The sequence below is a fragment of the Pleurodeles waltl genome, chromosome 1_1 (genome assembly GCF_031143425.1).
Source record: "Pleurodeles waltl isolate 20211129_DDA chromosome 1_1, aPleWal1.hap1.20221129, whole genome shotgun sequence".
In the NCBI taxonomy this organism is placed as follows: domain Eukaryota; kingdom Metazoa; phylum Chordata; class Amphibia; order Caudata; family Salamandridae; genus Pleurodeles; species Pleurodeles waltl.
Genome location: NC_090436.1, coordinates 389,949,814 through 389,970,619, shown reverse-complemented (window position 1 = coordinate 389,970,619; position 20,806 = coordinate 389,949,814). Strand labels below are relative to the sequence as shown.

Sequence of the window (20,806 nt, the reverse complement as noted above, 5' to 3'; positions counted from 1 at the left end):
CTACAAGCCATCGCAGACTCTACATATGCTGTGGAGCTCAAATTGGTTCCATCACTGTTGATCTGGGCGTATTTTGTGAAGATCAGATGAGACTCTCACAGAGCGTAAAAAATAATGAAATTTGCCAGAGCACAACCACAGACTACAGAACTTAAACAGAACGTGAGCAAGTGAGCTTCCTGGATGGAAGAGCTGAACGTGAGAGGGACGATCCTGCCGCAGCAATATCTGAATAGTGGAAATATCTGAAGGAGCAGAAGAAAATAAACCCACCAGGTTTACTGAAACTTTGATACTTACCACAGTAGCACCTGCTGTATTATCTTCCTTTTTTACAGCGGGAAGGGTGCATTTATTGCTGTAAAGTCCCTACGAGCCCTATCTCACAACAGTCCTGCAGCTGATTCTTACTCATACTTATCGGACAATGCCACTGCAAACTCTTACAAAAGAATTAGGTCAGACCACTTCCTCCAGGTTATCCCCCAAACCATGGATGATTTTATATAGAGCTGAATTGGCTTTTTTTAAATGACCAATAAAGCTATGATACTTGTGTTATGTTAAATGCGTATGATAATGGGTTAGTAGACCCACCCCACCGACCCCACTATAAAATGTATTACAACTTCGAAATGCAAAGGTTGTAATCTAGGGGTGATTTCAGCAGCATAAGGCAACCCTGACATAATTGAAGGTAATTAGTTATACCATTTGTACCTATTTCCTACAAATGTATCCGATGTTTACTTCAACATTACTGGCTATTGGCTGGGGTGTTCCTCCAAAGAGTGGCTTCTTCAGCTGGCGGGAGACCCTCATAAAGAAATAGCAGGATTGGGACAGAACACTGCATGTTTTTGTATCCCATTCCCCTATTTATTCCCGGTGTGCAACATGTCTAAAATCATTGACAAAACCAATAGATTTCGTATAGTCGAAAACCTTTGGCTTTGTCAATGCTTGCTTCTACGAGAAGAGGCAACTCTAAATTGCATGTTGTCTTTGTGTGCTCTGTTTGAAAAAGCAGGCTAAGCACGTGGACTGGTTATAGCCTCAAAAATACACTAATCATGTGTAAAGCACGTCTCACATCACATGAGAATCACACACTTACTGCGGTAAAGGTTAACTGCATTTAATATACATATGTGCCTGACCCTTACATGGCGCCTTGCGGGAAACCTAGAGTATCCCAGCTGATCTAGTGCTCACGTGAGCACCATCTGATTCTACTTAGCGATGACGACATTGTTCAGGGGGCCCGCCCCCTTTATGAGCAGGGACGCCGCATGACGTCAGTTCCGGAGGAGCCTGTAAGGTACTTGATGACGGGTTGAGGCTACCGGGTGGGAGCTGCAGTGACGCCGGCCCCAGCGCCCTGTGTCATCGGAGAACGTACGCTGCAAAATGTCGGACTTCGACCATAACCCCTTCGCCGACCCCAACCCCTTCCAGGTGAGCATCGGAGGGTTCCCGGGGTGTTGGGTTTGATGATGGAGGGCGGGAAGTAGGATGGAACCAGCTGATGGAGCTACCTAATGCCGACCGCCTCAGATGTTCTGGGAGGACCCGGCGGCCCGGCCTCCCCCGCTTGCAGCTTGACAGGGGATCCTTGTCACAAGAATAGATCCAGCCGTTACCTGGATACTGGAAGCAGTCGTATGGATAGATGATCGCTTGCGGGTATCAACTGACAGCCCGATCTGGGAGAAATGGCAGCAGGGACTATTACTGGCGTAGGTGAAGTACTAGCAGATATGTCACTGGAAGGGATAACGTTGCTGGAAAAGTTAGGGGGGCTCCAAAGGGAGCGTTTTCTGAGATTTGCAACTAGGAAACCATTACTAGAGGATGTGGCTTAAAACAAGTGAATTAGAATGGATTTGAACATCACCAAGTTCTATGGCAGGAGTAGTGGTCTGCGGAATGTGTCATTCATTCCAGCTCTCCCATCACATTACTTTTTCTCCTGACGACTTTCTGAATCTCACATGTTTATACTTTTCACTCTGTTTTTCTGCATTTACTTCTCGTTACCTCCCCCTACACAATGTTATCTCTCACACGAAAAACTTTCCTTCCTTTGGCGCTGTCAGCGCTTTGTACACCTTCACATTTCCACTTAAAATAATTAAAATGTTTGGCAGTTATGTGCAAGTTGCTCTGAGCGCTTGAATGAGCATGTAGTATGAACGCCTTTATGACTCACTGAGAGGCACTGCGATAACTTGGCACATACTTCAGGCTCAGGTCCAGAAATGTCAAGATCCCTTGCCCTTTTTTTTTTTTTTCTTCTTTAGTTTCAAAGAAGTTTAGTAGGTACAAACAAAGCACAACAATGTATTCACACTAAAGATTAAAAATACAGTTAGGGTAAGGGAGGACAGGGGTAAACAGAAAATGGGATTAATACAATAAGAAAAATATACAAGGTCCAATATAAAATAGTTCTGATAATTTTATAAGGCCAGTCTTAAGCATTTAGGCTATTTAATAATACATACAAATTGTTTATAAAAGTTACAGGAAAGACAAGGGGGGGTTGAAGCACTTGTTCTGTGAGAGGACTCATACCTTGTCATGAAAACGCGCCCACAACCTGAAATCACCTAGAGGCGACTCAGTTAACAGTATGCACTGCACAAGAGTTCTGTGTTTCACGAACAAATACTAAACAAACACAGCCCCTAAAAAGAGCAAATATTCCTAAGCAATGCATGATGTAGTGAAGCATATGAATTGCAAACAGGAACCCGATCGCTGATATGGCTTAGCTTACAGATTTTTGTAGTCATTGCTGAGAAATAGATCAGTGGTTTTTGCCTATAAATTGAGGGTGTGTTGGGGACCCATTTCCAAGTAATTTTTAGTGAATGTCTGAGACCTGGTATCTGCCTCACTTAAAGTTCTGGGTAGCAGGTTATTAATTGGACTAGATGGGAAGTGCATGGCCTGACATCATTGGGAGCCCATCTGTAGGGGTTAGTGCTGCTGTCAACAGAATAATGCAATTGTACCCTGCTCGGACTGGTGGGAGATGCTTGTTTTGGTGTTCTGTAAGCTCGTTGGTGAAATCTAGCATGCCTCGAAAAATCATAAAAATGTTACTATACCTGCAGATCAAGTAGCTAGAACAATTTACTCAACCTAACTGTAATGTACTTGACCCGGAACCGGGTCTCAAATTGTGATCCTATGTTGATATTGTATTTTACAGTCACCTTTTTCTTCATTCTCACATATGAGTGCCCCTTCAGATATGCAAGTTCAGCATTTCTGCTATAAAAAATAAATTAAAAAAAAGTCCTCTTTTGTTTGATTAAATACACTAAACGTTTGATCCATGTATAATAAATCTAGCCCACATATAGGGTACACGTGATCCATGCATGACTTGCTCTTTCGTTTACTTATATGTTTGCCATCACGGCAGGAGTGTTTCTCAGTTAATGTTTAAACACTCACTTTTAATAAGTATATTACTACAGCATGATGTGGTAACACACTCGTTTACAGACAGTAAATTTCCAAGAAATGTCCAAAAACCTCCCCACTGACTTGCAGCTTTACTGATAAAACTACATAGTGTATTAACAATAATCTGTGAAATTAGGTTTCAGAATTTTTTTTTATCATTTGCACGTCACTAAGTAAAGTGTTCTGACGTTTTCTTCATCCTATTAAAATATTTTTTTCCTCACACAAGTACAAAAAAATTATTTTTTAGAGATGCTGAAATATATTTTGAAATGTTTGTTAAGTTGATTTAGTTATATACATGTTGTCTGTTAGGAAAGACCTTATACCACAGCCTTTCATTTCACACATGTCAGACAGTTCACTTTACAAAATCCTGGAAATCTGCAGTCACAAGGAAAAGTATTTGCATTGCAAGAAGACAAACTGACTTTTGACCTCTGTCTCTGAACACAGAAGAAATGTGACAAGAATAAGATTTAAAGGCATCTCAATTGCAACTTCTGTTTGTCTGAACAGAACACCTGTTCTTTGTATACTCAATTAGGTTCTAAAAATAGCTCGACCTCATAAAAAACGAATCGCCATAGCGTGGTCGAGTAGATGTTTCGAGCCCTGCCTAGCCAACTAGGTTACATCTGGGTAGTAATCTTTGCAGCCTGTGGTATAAGGGAACGCTTTCTGGAGACCATTGAAAAATGGCTTATGGTGTATATTGTTTAGCTGTTCGCTTTTTGTTTAAATGTTAAGATTGCATTTTTTTTTTATTTTTTTTTTTGTTTTTGCCCCAAAAAAATAGTAAACCAGAGTTCTAAAATATTTAGCATATACTTTTGTCTGTTTCTATGTTTGCTCTCCGCTTTGGAAGCAGGGTTCTTTTTTGCACTTTTGGTATCTGGCAATTTGAGTTTTTTTTTTTTTTTCCATGAATGTTTAGTGTTGCCTGCACACCACTTGCGCTGTGCTTGTGAAATCTATTGTATTTAATACAAATTTAAAAAAGGCTTATATCCTGATTTCGCTTTTCATTGGTTTGTGTGTTTGCCACGTTTCCTCCTTTTCTGTTGGTTGTAGCATACCATTTCCTGTTCCTCTGTGTATTTCTCTTATCAGTTGCCCATCTTCCAAGTACTGTATTCATCTGTTTTGGTGGAACTTCTTTTAACCGTCTCAGCCTGCTGTCCCTACAAGAGCTTCACCCTTGTTTTAAAGTGATAGTGCTTCCCAAGTGCCATGGGCACAGTGCATGGAGATCTCGTGATCCCAGTTCAGCGTACTGGGTAGCCAAGCTCCGATCGCAATGGCACTCACCAGTTCACCCGGGCCAAAGCTCACTCACCATCCCACCCCACCCCCCGGGGGCAGAAGCCAACACCCACTCTAGTTTCTATTTTGTTTTCTTGAGCGTTGCTTGTTTTAAATGTTTGCCTACTGAAAAATGTGCTTATCTTGTTTCTTTTGTTTGAGTTCAGAAAAATAAGCAGATATATTTTAAGTCTAAAAATAAAATGTGCAGAACCTGCTTCAGGCACTTCCGGGTGATTGTGTAATCACACATTGTGCTCAATATCAATATTTGAGCAGATCAGCATACAAGATGGCTGGCACTCTTTTGGCTATTTTGTTTGATTCCACTGTAGCTTGTTACTGTAAGGCCTCATTGTCTGTTATTTTGTAGCAGAAACGGTCTGAGCTGCTGGACTCGGCCGCGCCAGGCCTCCTTGTTGCTCTTATCTAGTCTGATGAACCAAAGTGTGTGGGAAACTAGGGTTTTACAACTGCAGTACGCACAGTTGGGTAAAGGCTTCTTGCCTTATGTTTTTCTTTTAGGACAGAACTAGCTTTATCAGCGCTATTTAGTAAACTAGAAGAACGTGTAAGTGGAAGTGATTAGTGTTGTGAATGGGTTCTTCATTTCAATCCCAGCTCTGCTCCTTAAATTGATTTTTTCCGCAGCTTGGCTTCAAGGGTCAGCTCCATTTCCCTTGGAGTGCAAAGCAATCATCTTATTCCCAAGACGCTTGAGAAAGCAAATCAGCACTATATACGCTTTCCCTTTTAATAGGTAATGTATGGTAAATTACAATAAAACGTGAATCCTAGAAATAGATATTGGTCATACAAAAACTTGTCATTATTGATTTAAAAAACAAAAAAAAAACTCCTTCCTTAATAGTGTCACTATGAATAGAACAAAGCCAATTCGTTATAAAGGTGGGTCTTGAACCAAGATTGTGTACCATTATAATTTTTTTTTATTTTTTAAATCCCATGGCTGATCCTAAGCTGTGCACCAACAAGTTGTGAAAACAGACATGCTGTTAACATCATGCAGGCCTGCGTTCCCTGACCTTGTTTCCCCACTCTCTTGTTACTCGAAGACATGTTATTTCTGCACATTCCAAAATGTGTTTTTCACATGTGAACAGAACACCACTATGACACCCAACGACTCAATCCGTACAGAAACACTCTTCGATTTATATACCATTTCGTCTGACTACCGAAGATAAGAGTGCAAAGTTGAAAATTGATTCGGAAACAAAGTGCAATGTACCTGCTGCTCTTGTAAACCGCTCCAGTACCTTCGTGTCTAGTTACCATTATATGGAAAAAAAAGCTCTCAGTGGCCTCAACACTCTTGTTCCTTCTAGTTATTGGCTGTTTAATAAAGTGTTTTGTTCTGCACTGAACACACACAAATCACCATGTATTGAGGCACTTTCACCCTACACTCACACATATCAACATTTCTTCCAGGTTAAAATAAATAAGGAAACATCCACTATGTGACTAGTACAGTTTTATAAACAAGGCATGGCGATCCCGTAAAATTGTGTCCAGGTAGGTTGAATTTGGATCTGGACAAAGAGAGATGACCTATTTTTCAGGTCGAGCATAGCAGCGCACAAGCGCTTCTCTTCTCAACATGTTGTAATCTATTCTTAGGGCTTTAACCACACCCATCACTTTAATTAGTTCCTGGGTCTGCCTTTCAAAAATCTCTTGATGTCTTTGGTAAAGGCTTTACATTTGTCCCGCCTTGAGGCTGTTTTGTTACCGCCTTGGAGACTGACCCTGTTTCATGTATTATTGCACCATCGGGCAGATACCTTAGGGTTGGTGCACTATTTTTTCTTTTGCCTTGCCGCTTTGCTCATGGTGGTATGTTCTTCGCCTTCCTTGGTTTTGGGCATCTTGCAGTTTTTTTGCGTTGTCTTCTGGGTTTTTTTTTTTTTTTTTGCAGTTTTATGTAGCGCAAACTTGATACAAGGTATTACAGCACCTTACTTGAGCACCTGTTACATTACTAAATAAAACATTCATTTTTGGTAGCAAGGGGAGATTAAGTGATTTGCCCAGAATCACAGGTGTTGAGCCAGCACCAAGACTTGACCTGTGTTCCCCAGCTCCAAAGTCGGCAGCTCTGGTCCTTACTTCAGCTTCACTCGCCTACTGTTCTTTGTCTGGTGCGTGTTTTTTTTTTTTTTTTAAGTATATCGCTTGGTAATGCAGGTTCTACCATTTCATAGTGCTGCAAAGCAGATGCCATTCTAACAAAATCGCTATAATTAATTTGCAATTAAGCTGCCTCTTCTGTTATTCTCTTTCTATACAGTCAGTTTTAAAAAGTTAGGCTGGTATTGCCAATGTAGAGGAGTAATTCCTTTAAAAGTTTAAAATGCAGAAATATATGGCTGCCCCCCTTCTCTTTGCTCCTAACTCTTTTGATCCCCTAATTCTCTGGATTAAATGCCACAAAGGTGCCTGTTTGTGGCTTGTTTGGTGCTATAAAAGTTTAGGTAAACACACTAGAAAAGGTTGCATCTCTAGGGTATCATGGTCAGTCTGTAGGAATGAGGCAAAACTACTCCCAAGATGGCAACCTTGTGTCCTCTCTCCTGCAGCAACAAGCCTGGGAAGGTTGCTGTGGCGCCTGGCATACATCCACTGTACTCCAAACCAAAACACGTAGGTAAAAGACATTGCCATTTACAACACCAATAGCTCTAACTCTCACAAATGCAAGACCTATTGCACTGGAAATGTTTTTTTCCTCAGATCAATAGCCTTTTATCCGGAATCCATCCCTGATCAGCTTGTCAACTATTGTAGATAGATTAGAGCTCCATAGTTTACTCATTTTGTATGTGATCCCATTCCGAAAGCAATAGCACTGTCCCATACTGAAAAGCAGCTCATGTCCGTTTATGATTCATCTGAGGTGGGTTCGGGTTCCATTAATTTCTTATTTTTCTTTTTTCTTTCTCAATTAATCTTCGACCGTCAACACTTCTGGAAATATCACATGGTTGATCTTTGATCAGTTAGTCTTACGAGCTGTTGGTAACCCAATCAGTGCTGTTTTAGGTCCAATTTCCTGTTCTTGTCCTGTGTACTCATTAAGACTGCCTTGAACTGTCCTCCTTAACTAATGTGACTGGGAGCATTCTAAGAATAAATGTTACCATGTTCCTATCTCATTTGTGCAACAATGGCAATGTCGATCTTCTCTGGGGAACCTTTAATAAACTAATGCCAGTGACTTATATAATTTGAAAAATGTAAAACATAAAGAGCGATGTAATTGGTCCCTCCCCCCAACCCAAAAAAGGGTGCATTTTTAGGCAAACTGCAATCCCAGTGCTTGCTCATTATTTCCCTTTGATTTCAGCAAAGGAGTTCTCTCCTCTATACATTGACAACAAATTCTTGTACTTGGTGATGGTTGTCTTCTTAGAGATTTCTCAATCTGGATTAAATCTATGTTATGAAAGATTTCATAATAGATAAAAGCCATCTACAATGTTTTAGATATTTGAAAAATATTTCTTTGTGGGTTAGTCAATATTCAGTTTGGATACTAGCAAATGATTTTATAGAATCATTGCACGCTAGTTTACCAATCCTCACAAATGCCCTTTTCTTGCCATATCTGGGTTTTGGAAACTACCTCAAAAGGATTCAAGTGATTTCCCTAGATAAGTATCAGTTCATGACATTTTGGGATAATCAGCAGTTTGGAGATGGAGATACAAATCCTAAGGTGAATGATAAAAATGTAAAAAGTTCACCTTCTTGAAGAATTTGTGCTGGCCAAAATTATACACAAATCCTTGAAACCCTAGATCTTCGGACATAGTTTAATTAGACTACTATCTATCCATCTTCTGTACTCCAGGTTGATCAGTTTGCTCACATAATCTGATGATGCCACCACATCATTTGGTTTCAGTTAATGTGCATCTGCCCTTTAATAATCTGGAACACATTTATTTTCTGGGTTATCCCCACGCTTTGTTGACGGGGCAGACCTGCCTTGTCCCATGATAAATATTGACCTTATCGCCATTCTTCCATTCAAGATTATGTGGGTCAAGTACCAGTACATAACTGTGAGAGAGACTGGTCCAGGAATGACTTTCATTGGTTCCTGGACTTGCCTTTCAACAATCACTTGACGTAATTGGTAAATGCTTTACGTTTGTCCCGCCTAGAGGCTGTTTTTGTCACGCCATGCAGGTTGCTTCTGTTACATGGATTACTTCATGATCGCCGTGGTCGAATTATTTATTTTTTCTCCCCCCTTTGTGCTGCGTGGTGGCCATGGCGCTGACAGCGTGAACAGGCACAACAGCGTAAACTCGATCAGCGGTATTGGAGCTCTGGTCACATTGTTCAGTTACCTAATTGGAGTCATTTGTTATGGCTCTCCCCTTGAACCACTTGAAATTGGTAAATGCTTTACATAAAACAGAAGTCCTTAAAGCGAAAGCAGCTCTCCCAGCACAGTGGCAGAGCTGATGCTACAATGTTCACTGCACTCAGGAAACTCACCCGTAATGCTTTGCAGGGCATTCATTTTTACAAAACATTTTTGCTCATAACTCGACCTGTGTTGGTCATGGGACAATGGGACCACCACCAAAACATTATCCGTGATGTGCTTGTTCTGTCTGTCTGACATCTCTGGGTCCCCACACTAGGTTAGTTGGGAGCCCAAAACAATAACCACCATTCTGTCCTCCTTTTTTTTTTTTTCTTTTCTTTTCAGCTTTCTCATGGCTAGAACTTTTGTTTTACAGTTGGTAATAGCTTGTGTTTTAAGGGCCTCGTTTGTAATATCATTGCTATAGGCCTGCTACCCCTGAAAATGTGTAATGCACTAAGTCCTCCAGGGGCTAAATATATGGTTGTACTGCATTATTTGTTGCCATCTTCTTTTTGTGTGGTTATGCGCTCTATGGGCTAACTATATATACATGACACAGTTTCTTACAACTGCTATTTTCATTGTGGTGTCCTCTAGGGGCTGTTCTATGCATTACAGTCATACCAACATTCTAAAACGTTTGTGGCACGGAAACCAGCCCCCTAAACCTTTAAAGGGCATTACTTTTACAAAACATTTTTGCTCATAACTCAGCCTGTGGTGTTCCTTCAAAACATTGAACCCATTGTGCTCTTTCTGTCTACATCATCTCCGGGTCCCCACACTATGTTAGTGGGGACTCCAAAATAATAACCCCTACCGCCATTCATTATCTATTTAAACTCACATGGTTGGAACTCTTGTTTTATAGCTGAGAGAAGTTATGTTTTATTGGACTTACTTGTAATATCATTGCAATAGACCTGCTAACCTTGAAAATGTGTAATGCACTACACCCTCTAGGGGGTAAATATATGGTTACAGTGCATTACTTTCTCTCATTCTTTTTTCATGCCGTTATGGTCTCTAAGCGCTGATTGTATGGTTACATGACCATGTTTCTTCCAAATGCTGTTTTTATAGTGGTATCCTCTAGGGGCTGTTTTGAGCATTGCAGGCAGCATACCTTAATATTCCTGGCATGAAAACTCGCCCCATAATGCTTTGCAGGTCATTACTTTTGCAAAACATTTTTGCTCATAACTCTGCCTGTGGTGGTCGTAGGACATTGGGATCACCTTCAAAACGCTCTGTCTACATCATCTCCGAGTCCCCACTCTAGGTTAGTGGGGATCCCATAATAATAACCCCCTCCTATCATTAGGTGCCTTTTAAGCTTTCTCATGGCTAGAACGTTTGTTTTACAGCTGGGAGAAGTTTTGTTTTAAAGGCCTTGTTCGTAATAACTTTGCAGTAGGCCTACTAGCCCTAATAATACTCTCTAGGGGATAAGTATATGGTTTCTTGTCATTACTTTCTCCTCTCTTTTCATGGGGTTATGCTCTCTAGGGGCTAACAATATAGGTACATGACCATGTTTCTTACAAATTATATTTTTGTTATGGTGCCCTCTAGGGACTGCTTTGAGCATTACAGTCTAATGCCAAAAGGTTTTATATCTGATAAAGGTTTATATGATGGTGTATGTTTTAATAATCTCTCCTTATTACAATTATGTCCATAATTCAGGGCAATTTAACATCCTTGTTAAATTATGACTGTTTGTACACTCTTGATATGTTTGGATGACCCTTCTAGTTTTTCTCCTCTGTAGCTGTCTTGTCTTGTTTGAGGGAATCGTGTTTGCTAGCCAGCAACTCTGATGGTGGGGTGGTTAAAGTAGTATCCTATTGGAATTAGCATGGCAGATTTAAATTAGGACACTAAATGGCAACACTGTTAATTTTCTTTTGCTGCACATAGTGGGACTAAGTAAATGGAAGTGCTTTAGTTATATTCAAGGCCACTGTAATTGTATGGCAGGAAAAGACGAAATTATGAGGCAGGGTTGACCAGTTTATGTGGCAAGAAAAGTCCAGTTATGAATTTACAATGCCAATAGCTCTAACTCAAGCAAATGCGAGACCTGTTGCTTTGGAAATGCTTGTTCTTTTTGGATTTACTCATATGCATGTTCTTATTGAGATGTTTGCTTGCACATATTTAGGCAGTATTTGTTGGTATATATGATATTGTAGTTCTACACTGGATTATAGGTTTGGTGAACCTTCCTTCATCACAGTAATGATCAATATTTGTATCAGTAGGCCAGACACGTGTTCCTTGGCACATCGATGAGTGGTATGCACGCTGCAGTGACTGTTTAATTTGCTTTCTTTAATTATTGGGTGGTGTTTGCAAACAATTGGTGTTGGCGTAAGTGGAGGGTGGGACATGGGATGTTGTGGGATTTCACAAAATAGTTTGCTGTATGTTTAAGTGACAAAGACTTTTTGATGTAGGTAATAGGGCATACTCCTATAACTGTTCTTAATCTGTTTGGATTTCATAGGCCCAAGATGCTGAGTGACTTATGGCCCTGCACTGAGAATGATTAGCTGAAATACACATGGGATTAACAATCCCCTTAGGGCTCAACTAGTTCTTGCTTGTCTTGATAGCCATAAAATTGACATAGTTCTGCATCAAGAGACTGCATATTACCACTTTTCTAATAATTATTTGAGTTGAGTCATCACAGGTATTTTTCTTCTTATTCTACGTTTTTCAGAGGGGTGAATGGGGGGGGGGTACACAAGGGGAGGTTGCAATAGTAGTTCTGAGATTTGATACAGTGCTGCTTGTATTGATGAAGGAATATATCCCCAGTGTTAATGAACCAGAATTCATTGATATCATGTTTAAATATCCCAGATTTGCTGATGCCGATCTGTAGGGAGATTTCAATTCGATGTTGTCCTCACTGGGGCATAGCATATGTGAGGTCTGCATCCCACCCCAAAGGAGTGGTGCATTGGCTCATGATATGTAACTAAGTAGGCTTGTAGACACATGAAGGGCTTTACACACTGTGTGTGGGAATCTACGTACTATTAATCAGTGCAGCATCTAAGCTCTTGCATTGGTTTATGGCTGGCTGTACAGTCTTCGATGCCAAGAACCCTGTTGGACTACTCACAAACTGCTTCTATTAGATAACCCTCCTTCTCTTCAGAGGTTTATGTATTAAAACTAACAGTACTGAATTAGAGGACTCTGTCCTCAGGTCTGAAATCTGGGCTAGCATTTCGGAGTACTTCACACTGAATGAGGGCTGGTCTCTGAAGCAGGGATGCTGTGGGCAGCATTTAAGGCATATATCTGAGGTAGAGGTGTCTCTAAAAGGCAGACATCCAAAAATTACTACACATGTGATTAATCAAAGAATTTGAAACTGACCACGAATTAATTAAAGACAAGGTTTCTCTTCTTGTATTGCAGACACTGAAAGAGTTTAGGGCTACAGCAAAATTGTGAGCTGCTACAGTAACCGGTGGAGTGATGTCATAGGTCTCTTACCATGGGGGTGAAACTGCTTGGTTTTGGGTGGCAACACTACCTTATGTGTGTGACTAAGTCAGTCCCACACTGACTGGAAACTGTCTGCCTGACCTCGGCTAGCTAGCAGCACCTCACCCAAACCTAGAAAGTAAAGTTGAATTGTGGCAGCCTAGAAGCATGACACTCTGCCTCCACAGGGAAGTAGTCTTGGAACCAATCATACACCTTTCTCTCAGTTGCACAAAGTCTCACACATGCAAAGGCAGACCTAGTGATGCAGGAGAAGTTTCAGTGCATTTATTGAAGTAACTGCATTCTATGATAAAAGGCATGAGCTGTGATTATTAGGTGAATGAAACATAATACAGTTATGATTGTGACTATTCCAGTGAAACTGCCCCAACATCCTGACATAATCAGAAGCCTAAAAATTCCTACCTACACCCTAATGTCTAACATGAGAGCATAGCAGTGTTAGCTCTTCTGCCTGTTTCCGTCTATGGAAGGAGCCCGGATCCTATACCTGAAAGAAGGCAAGGGTCTCTCTGCTGTTCTCCTGGCAGTCCTGCCAGTTGGCTGGAAAGACAACGCCAAGATCAGCGAAGCTGTCATCGAAGTGGCTCCCAGCATAAGATGGCTGGCTGGAATGTCCCCTCTATCCTTCAGTCTATGTGCTTTTTATATAACAAAACATGTTGTGTGCTGAGAACAGGCCTGTCATGATAGTATGTCTATGGTTAGAAGGTTGACTCTGTAACTCTTGGATTGGCAGTACTAGGTGACCTATCACAGCCTTGAGCAGGGCACAGAGCGAAATGATTGCAAGGGACAGATAAATGTGGAACACAAACAAGTATGGTTTCTAAGAAAGGCAAATGATAAAATATAAAGCAAGAAGCTAAAGCGAGTTGTCCTAAAATATAAAAAATTATTAATAAAAGTGAATAAAATGTGTATGCTTCTTAAAGGCACAGACTATGGACGTAAGAGTAAAAATATGGGTGCCCAATCTAGGTGCTAAAAGCAACCCACAACACCCTCACCATTGTTAGTACAAAAGTGCAGGGTCCAGGACCTAAAATGAACTACATTAATACTACCTAAAAGCAGACTAAAATATACGTAAGAGATAAAAATGTCCACGTTGACAAGCAAATCAAGTCGAATTATGCGCCAAATTCAAAACAGGACAATTTAAAAAATCCTTTTGAAAAATATCAAAATGTCAAATGAACAATAACCATGATCCCATAGAACACCTCAGAGCACATGAAGGGAGACTGCATCCAGGACAGATCCGATATCAGCAGGCGATAAAACCACCAGCTCGTCAGTCAGAAGATGGAAGGAGCACGTATGTTCCATTGCCTCAGCCACTGGTTGTTTGGATTCACTAATGACTGAGTTGACACACATCTGCACTGACAAAAATCTCTGGAATGCACTTAGTCCAAAGAATACATTTATTATTTCACTACGCTAGGTTCCTAAAAGGAGATTAGCATGATGAAAGCACACATTCAAAAATTTTCACAGCAGTGAAATGAAAGAATGTACAAATGATTCTCCACTGCAATATACACAGCAAATATATTTATCTATATCATAATGTTCTGCTTTCCCTCTTATCTCATAACCGAGCTTACAGAACCTCTCTGGAATGCACTTGTGAGTTTAAAGAAAACATTTATTGTTATTAATTCCCCACCCACAAGTTCCTGGGAGACGAAATTAGTAGATTGGAAGCACACGTTCAAAAGTAGTCGCAGCAATGAAAGCAAAATATATCAAAGTACTTCTCAGTTGCAATGTACACAGCAAATATAGGTGAAGACATTTATTATAGCATAACTTTAAAGCAAAGCATAAAAGTCAAAATTCATCACCGTAGGGCCTATAGCTCAGTTTCATCTTTCTGGGGTTGGTAGGTTGATGACTCCGGTCAACTGCGAGAAAGAGATTCTCTACCCAAACGGGAAACAGGCAACTGACGTCTAGTTCCTGTCTGAAGTCAAGCAGATTGAATCTAACTCTCTGTAGCCCAGAGTCATCCTTAAAAGCAAACTCCGTGTGAGAGCCCAAGAACCTTGGAGAGTGGCCAATTCTCCCGAGCCCCCGCTCTCAGACTGGATTGCAAGGTAAACACAATCTACGTGCTCTTATCAGCTAAGGTCTGGTGTGAAGAAAACAGCTTGGTCCATCTTGTGGAAAAACACAGCTTGGAAAAACACAGTTCATCTGCAATGTCTCAACTGCAATGTCTAACCCCACGTTAAAGCCAATAGGCAGCTAACCTAAATATCAAATGTAATGTCATGTCAAAGCCAATAGGCAGCTAAGCTGAATACAGAATGTAATGTCTAATGCAGTGTCAAAGCCAATAGGCAGCTGAACTGAATACAAAATGTAATGGCTAATGTCATGTCAAAGCCAATAGGCAGCTGAACTGAATACAGAATGTAATGGCTAACTCCATGTTAAAGCCAATAGGCAGCTAAACTGAACAAAACATATAATGTGCTACTGGTGAACATTGAGCAACTAATATGCGCAGTGGTGAAACACAAAGTCATTGGTCAAACACAATTAATAGCACCCTATGGCCAATGAATTTTTGTTTCACATACCTCTTATTTCAAACAAAAACAAAAACCAACTAATATCAACAAAAAACATTATAAGCAAATCATATTTGAATGATAAAAGCAATCACTATAAAGCAATGGAAGTGGATTAACATATTGATCTCATAACCTTTCACATCTGCTACATCTACACAGATGTAGCATGAGTTCTACTCATGTAAAGGTGCACGGTCCACCTGAAAAGTTTGCTGGAAGGTAAGTGAAAGTCAGAGTTCCACACGAAAAAAACACAGACCGTTAACTGTTAAGGTTGCTTAGTTCCAGTGGAAGAAGGCAATCAAACAAGTTGAACTTGAACTGAAAGCGCCATTTGCGCAAAATGGATCCATGGTGTTTGTACTTTACTCAGTCCGGTTCAGGTTGGGGGTTCGGTCCCTTCCCCGACCCCACACGCACACACCCGAAGGGAGACCACACAGCACACTCATGGTCAGTGGTGAAACGTGGTAGGATCTGCAGAAGAAAAAAGTATGACTTTTCTTGCAAATAACATTTGTCATCTGAAATGTGCCCTTCCTCTTCCTTTCCTTGTTTTATAATCAGCAGGACGTTTTTGGGGCCCTTTGTTATGATTTCTTCAGGTTCTGGAGGGTCACTTGGGGCTTCAACCCAAACCTCAGCACTGAGGTTTTTATCTGCTGCACCACAGCTTCCCTTTCCTTGCACTGTCAGAAGGGCTGGGGCAGACTCCTTCTTTACCAAACCTCCATTCACTGCACTTTTGACAAGTTGGGCCATTCTGTCTCTAATTTGTATAAATGAATCAGATTATTTTCTAGTTATCAGCATAATTTTGATTTCTCCTTGGTAATCTGCAGCAATCACTCGCCCTAAAACCTGATCAATTTGCCATATCTGTCCTGGTAACTTTCCTCTCCCCAACTGCTCTGTGACTGTTTGTGGGACAGATTGCTCTTGTGCGTGCTGCACAGTTTTTATCAAATCTAGGGGAATGTGCATCTCTCTAATCTCTGCCCACCTGTAAGTGGCTTTTTCTCCCAGCTGTCCACATTTCTGGTGCACCCACTTAGCCATCCCCACTAAGTCAGAATTCTGGGTGGACACAAGGGAATTGAACCAGTTATGTACAAGCCATGTGGAAAACCAAACGGCTAAACCATTGGCAGTGAACCAAGAATCAGTGTAAAAATGACACATCTCAAGCAGCTCTTGCTTTAAAGTCTGACACACATTGCACAACGCTGTTCCTTCTCCTGTGCTAGAAAACCACTTTTCAGTCAATGAATCATTAGTCAAACAAACAAGCTTTTTATCCTCAGGGGACACGAATTCAAATGGTGCACTCAATTTCATTGGTGACTCTTTTACCTGTGGTACTCCCTGCACCCTCTCCACATCCTGAAAAGGGGCTTGTGACACCTGTTCATGTAGGGCTCCAGTGACTCTAGCCCTGTCTTGCATGTACCAGATCCAGTGTATGATATTAGCCTCCTGTGCCTGTCCTAAACTGTGAGAGTTAGGTGAACTCCTCACCCACTGCATACTTGATATTTCAGGTTTCATACTCCAAAGTTCCAGGGGCACTCTTGTCCTCACCTGTTCCTGATTTACATGTAAATCAGTGTTTCCCTCTTGCACTGCGCAGAAACCTAAAGTCTGAATTATTTCATTTGCCAAATCACAAGCGCGCAGCTGCTTATATTTTTTCCTAGTGACTTTATACCAAAGTGTTAAGATTTCATTCAGATGAGGGCTATACTGTTTCCAAAAATCAAACAAGCTAATGAAATTCGGTGTCTCTTGCTTAGTGCAAACAGTAAGAATCTTTTGTTTTACTTGTGCCAGTAACTGCACATTTTGCGACGGTACCTCTGCCATGTCCGAATTAATTTTTCTTTGCAGAAGCGGTCTGTAAATAATACTGAGAACAGAGCTCAGAATGTTATCAGTTAAGGAATGCACTTCAACTGCCAAAAACTGAGGGGTATTTTGTTCCATGCCCGGCACACACGGAGGCTCAGACTGGCTCACAGCTATCTTAACCCCCTCATTACTGGAATGGGAAAAGCCAGATTCTTCTAAAACAGCAGTTTTATAGATTTCAGCATTATCTTGCATTAATGTGTTCTGGAAAATTTGCTCACGTAAATTCTTATTTTCATGTTCCAACTGCCTACATCTCTCCTGCATTTTTCTGTAAGCAGATAAAAGTATCCAAACCCTTCTGTCAAGAACAAAAGGAGCATCATTTCTTTCAAAAGGCACATTTTCTAAATATGCTTCATCACAGCAAGAAAACTTGTTTCTCGCAGCACCAACAGGCAGTTTAACTTCACATGCATTTTCAAACATGGTCTGCCATGCTTCTGTAATTCTCTAAACAACAAAAAACAATTACACTTTTAAATTGGGCACTAAGAAATCACCAATTTCCGACTCTGAAAACTGATGACTAAGCCATAATGTTCTGCTTTCCCTCTTATCTCATAACCGAGCTTACAGAACCTCTCTGGAATGCACTTGCGAGTTTAAAGAAGACATTTATTGTTATTAATTCCCCACCCACAAGTTCCTGAGAGACGAAATTAGTAGATTGGAAGCACACGTTCAAAAGTAGTCGCAGCAATGAAAGCAAAATATATCAAAGTACTTCTCAGTTGCAATGTACACAGCAAATATAGGTGAAGACATTTATTATAGCATAACTTCAAAGCAAAGCATAAAAGTCAAAATTCATCACCGTAGGGCCTATAGCTCAGTTTCATCTTTCTGGGGTTGGCAAGTTGATGACTCCGGTCAACTGCGAGAAAGAGATTCTCTACCCAAACGGGAAACAGGCAACTGACGTCTAGTTCCTGTCTGAAGTCAAGCAGATTGAATCTAACTCTCTGTAGCCCAGAGTCATCCTTAAAAGCAAACTCAGTGTGAGAGCCCAAGAACCTTGGAGAGTGGCCAATTCTCCCGAGTCCCCGCTCTCAGACTGGATTGCAAGGTAAACACAATCTACGTGCTCTTATCAGCTAAGGTCTGGTGTGAAGAAAACAGCTTGGTCCATCTTGTGGAAAAACACAGCTTGGAAAAACACAGTTCATCTGCAATGTCTAACCCCACGTTAAAGCCAATAGGCAGCTAACCTAAATATCAAATCTAATGTCATGTCAAAGCCAATAGGCTTGGGGCAGCCATTGCAAATTTAAAATGGAAACAGCAGGATACCGCCAATTTATTCTAATGATATTGGGAATTCTCCAAAAACACTTGAAAAAAGTGAGTGGTTGACTGAAGGTATTACTCCAAACATGGTCTGAGAAAACCAGAACTTGCAGCCTTAAAAAAAAAAAAAAAAAGTACAATCCCAGTGGTGTTGGACGCATGTAATATGCAACTTATTAATTTACTGAAATGTTTTGGGAAGTTGGTATTTAAGAGGGACTGTATCTCTGTGGATGACCTTGCCACTTGGAGGTCGTAGGTTTCACGGGCTGTTGTGAGAGCCACATGTTTTTGAAACCAGAGCTTTTAGTCTGCTCAGATTGTCAACATTTACATTATAAGTAGCAGTGTAAAGGCCACAGATCTGCTACTTTTTTCCTCATTCGTGGGGGAGGGGGGAGTATGTTCTCACAAGTCGCAATTCTAGATACCAAAATTACATAAGGAATACCTGGTGTCATCCCACAGCAGCCTTGATTGCTTGACATTAAGTAACTCCCAAGGAAAAGCAACTGAAACCCTGTGGGAATCAAAGGGACGAGAATACCCTTCAGGTAGCTAGCCAAATTTGCGACTGAAGCATTGCATGTTCCGTGCATGGACATCTGTGTACAAATCATAGAATGGTTTACAGAAGTCTCACGTTTTCTACCACTAAGAAAGACCGCTTTCTCACCATTAAAGTATTTGTAGCTCCCACATCTCACGAATGTTACTGTCTCCCAACTGTTCAAATCTGGCTAGAAGAAAATGTTTTAAACACAAAGTGAACTTTAATGTTGAAATGGGTAGATTAATCACTCCATGTTTTAACTACACTGACAATGGTGTTTCCGCCACAGTAAAAGGCAACTTTTTAAACTTTTCAGTGTTAAGCATGATGTAACTAGCTTCTTTCTTAATCATCTGTTATTTCAGTGTCAAATTAAATGCAGCAAATAACTCCTTAGAATTAATCTGCTTCCAACGCATGCGTCAATTTGGAGAACTTGTAGCGTCCAACTCAGTTGCATAATGGACATAAGTTGACTCTGTTCATGGTGTAAAAGTCACATGTCATTTTGAAGAATGTCATTTGCAGAAGACATTGTTTAATGTGTAAATGTGGTTGAACAATGTGTTCATACCATTATCAACAGCGACTAGAGCTTCATCTAAATTCTCCTCATCTATTTGCCTTAAACGTCCAGCAGCCTCCATTTTCAAATGCTTTTGTATTTGGTTAGATATTGCATACAAGAAATGTTGTGAGGGTGATTTTTCTAGGACCTAACAAGAAATCTTGTAAGTCGGTGTCTTCTGAAAGGAAACTAAGGTGTTCTTTTACATTTATTAACGGGCAAGATTTTAACCACTGTTGACAAAGTTTACCCACGTTGTATGTTGTCACAATACCAGACTGTTGTATCATGACATGACAAGGGTCTGGTTTTGCTAGCTCTAAAACCCAGTGTGGAATTAAACACGCATGACAACCATTTGTCTTCACTGGCCACAGTAATAACCTGTTGGGACCTGGAAGTGGCGAACTAAAGATACTGTTCTGAACCCAACCATTGAACTGTTCTTCAGTGACATTTAAAATATTTTGTCAATTACCAAATTTAGTTGGTGAGAGAATACTGAACTTATTCATTTCATTTATTTGCGCCTACCAAGGTTGTTTGTTGTATGGTGTCATTGAGAAATGTAATTTCTAACTGAGTAAGGCATGCTCTAAATAAAGTCTTTCTCTCTCTTTCTCTCTCTTTCTCTCTCTTTCTCTCTCTTTCTCTCTCTTTCTCTCTTTCTCTCTCTTTCTCTCTCTTTCTCTCTCTTTCTCTCTCTTTCTCTCTCTTTCTCTCTCTTTCTCTCTCTTTCTCTCTCTCTTTCTCTCTCTCTTTCTCTCTCTCTTTCTCTCTCTTTCTCTCTCTTTCTCTCTCTTTCTCTCTCTTTCTCTCTCTTTCTCTCTCTTTCTCTCTTCAAGTCAATCGACTTCATCCAATAGTCATCGCCTTCTATAGCCAATTGGGAAACAAAGAAATCAGAATAAATTATTTGCTCTCTGTTAGCAATATTTTCCTAGCTTCTGAAAGTGGTAATTTAAATTAACACCACCCAGCATTTTTAACATCATGCCCAGTAAAATAAGAATACCTTTCTACATAAATTTTAAAACTCCCTATTAGTGGAGTTGGGCAGTGGTCCCACTGTATATAATTATAAACTATTATTTGGGTTAGTAGCTTGGTTTATAAAATGATGTGTGTAATGGTGATAACAGAACTTTTCCCCATAATTTGCAGTGCTTATG

The 20,806-nt window shown here is 40.5% G+C and overlaps 1 protein-coding gene across 2 annotated transcripts in view; it reads left to right on the top strand.

Annotated features, from left to right (window-relative positions):
• Positions 1-1,295: 1,295 nt before the first annotated feature.
• Positions 1,296-20,806, top strand: part of SCAMP1 (secretory carrier membrane protein 1) — a 234,782-nt gene continuing 215,271 nt past the window's right edge. The window contains exon 1 of one of the 2 annotated variants that reach the window (XM_069223363.1): positions 1,296-1,458. In XM_069223363.1, coding sequence (XP_069079464.1) covers positions 1,411-1,458 — 48 coding nt within the window. In that variant the 5' untranslated portion in view covers positions 1,296-1,410. The remainder of the gene's footprint in view (positions 1,459-20,806) is intronic. The other variant, XM_069223372.1, reaches the window with a different exon arrangement.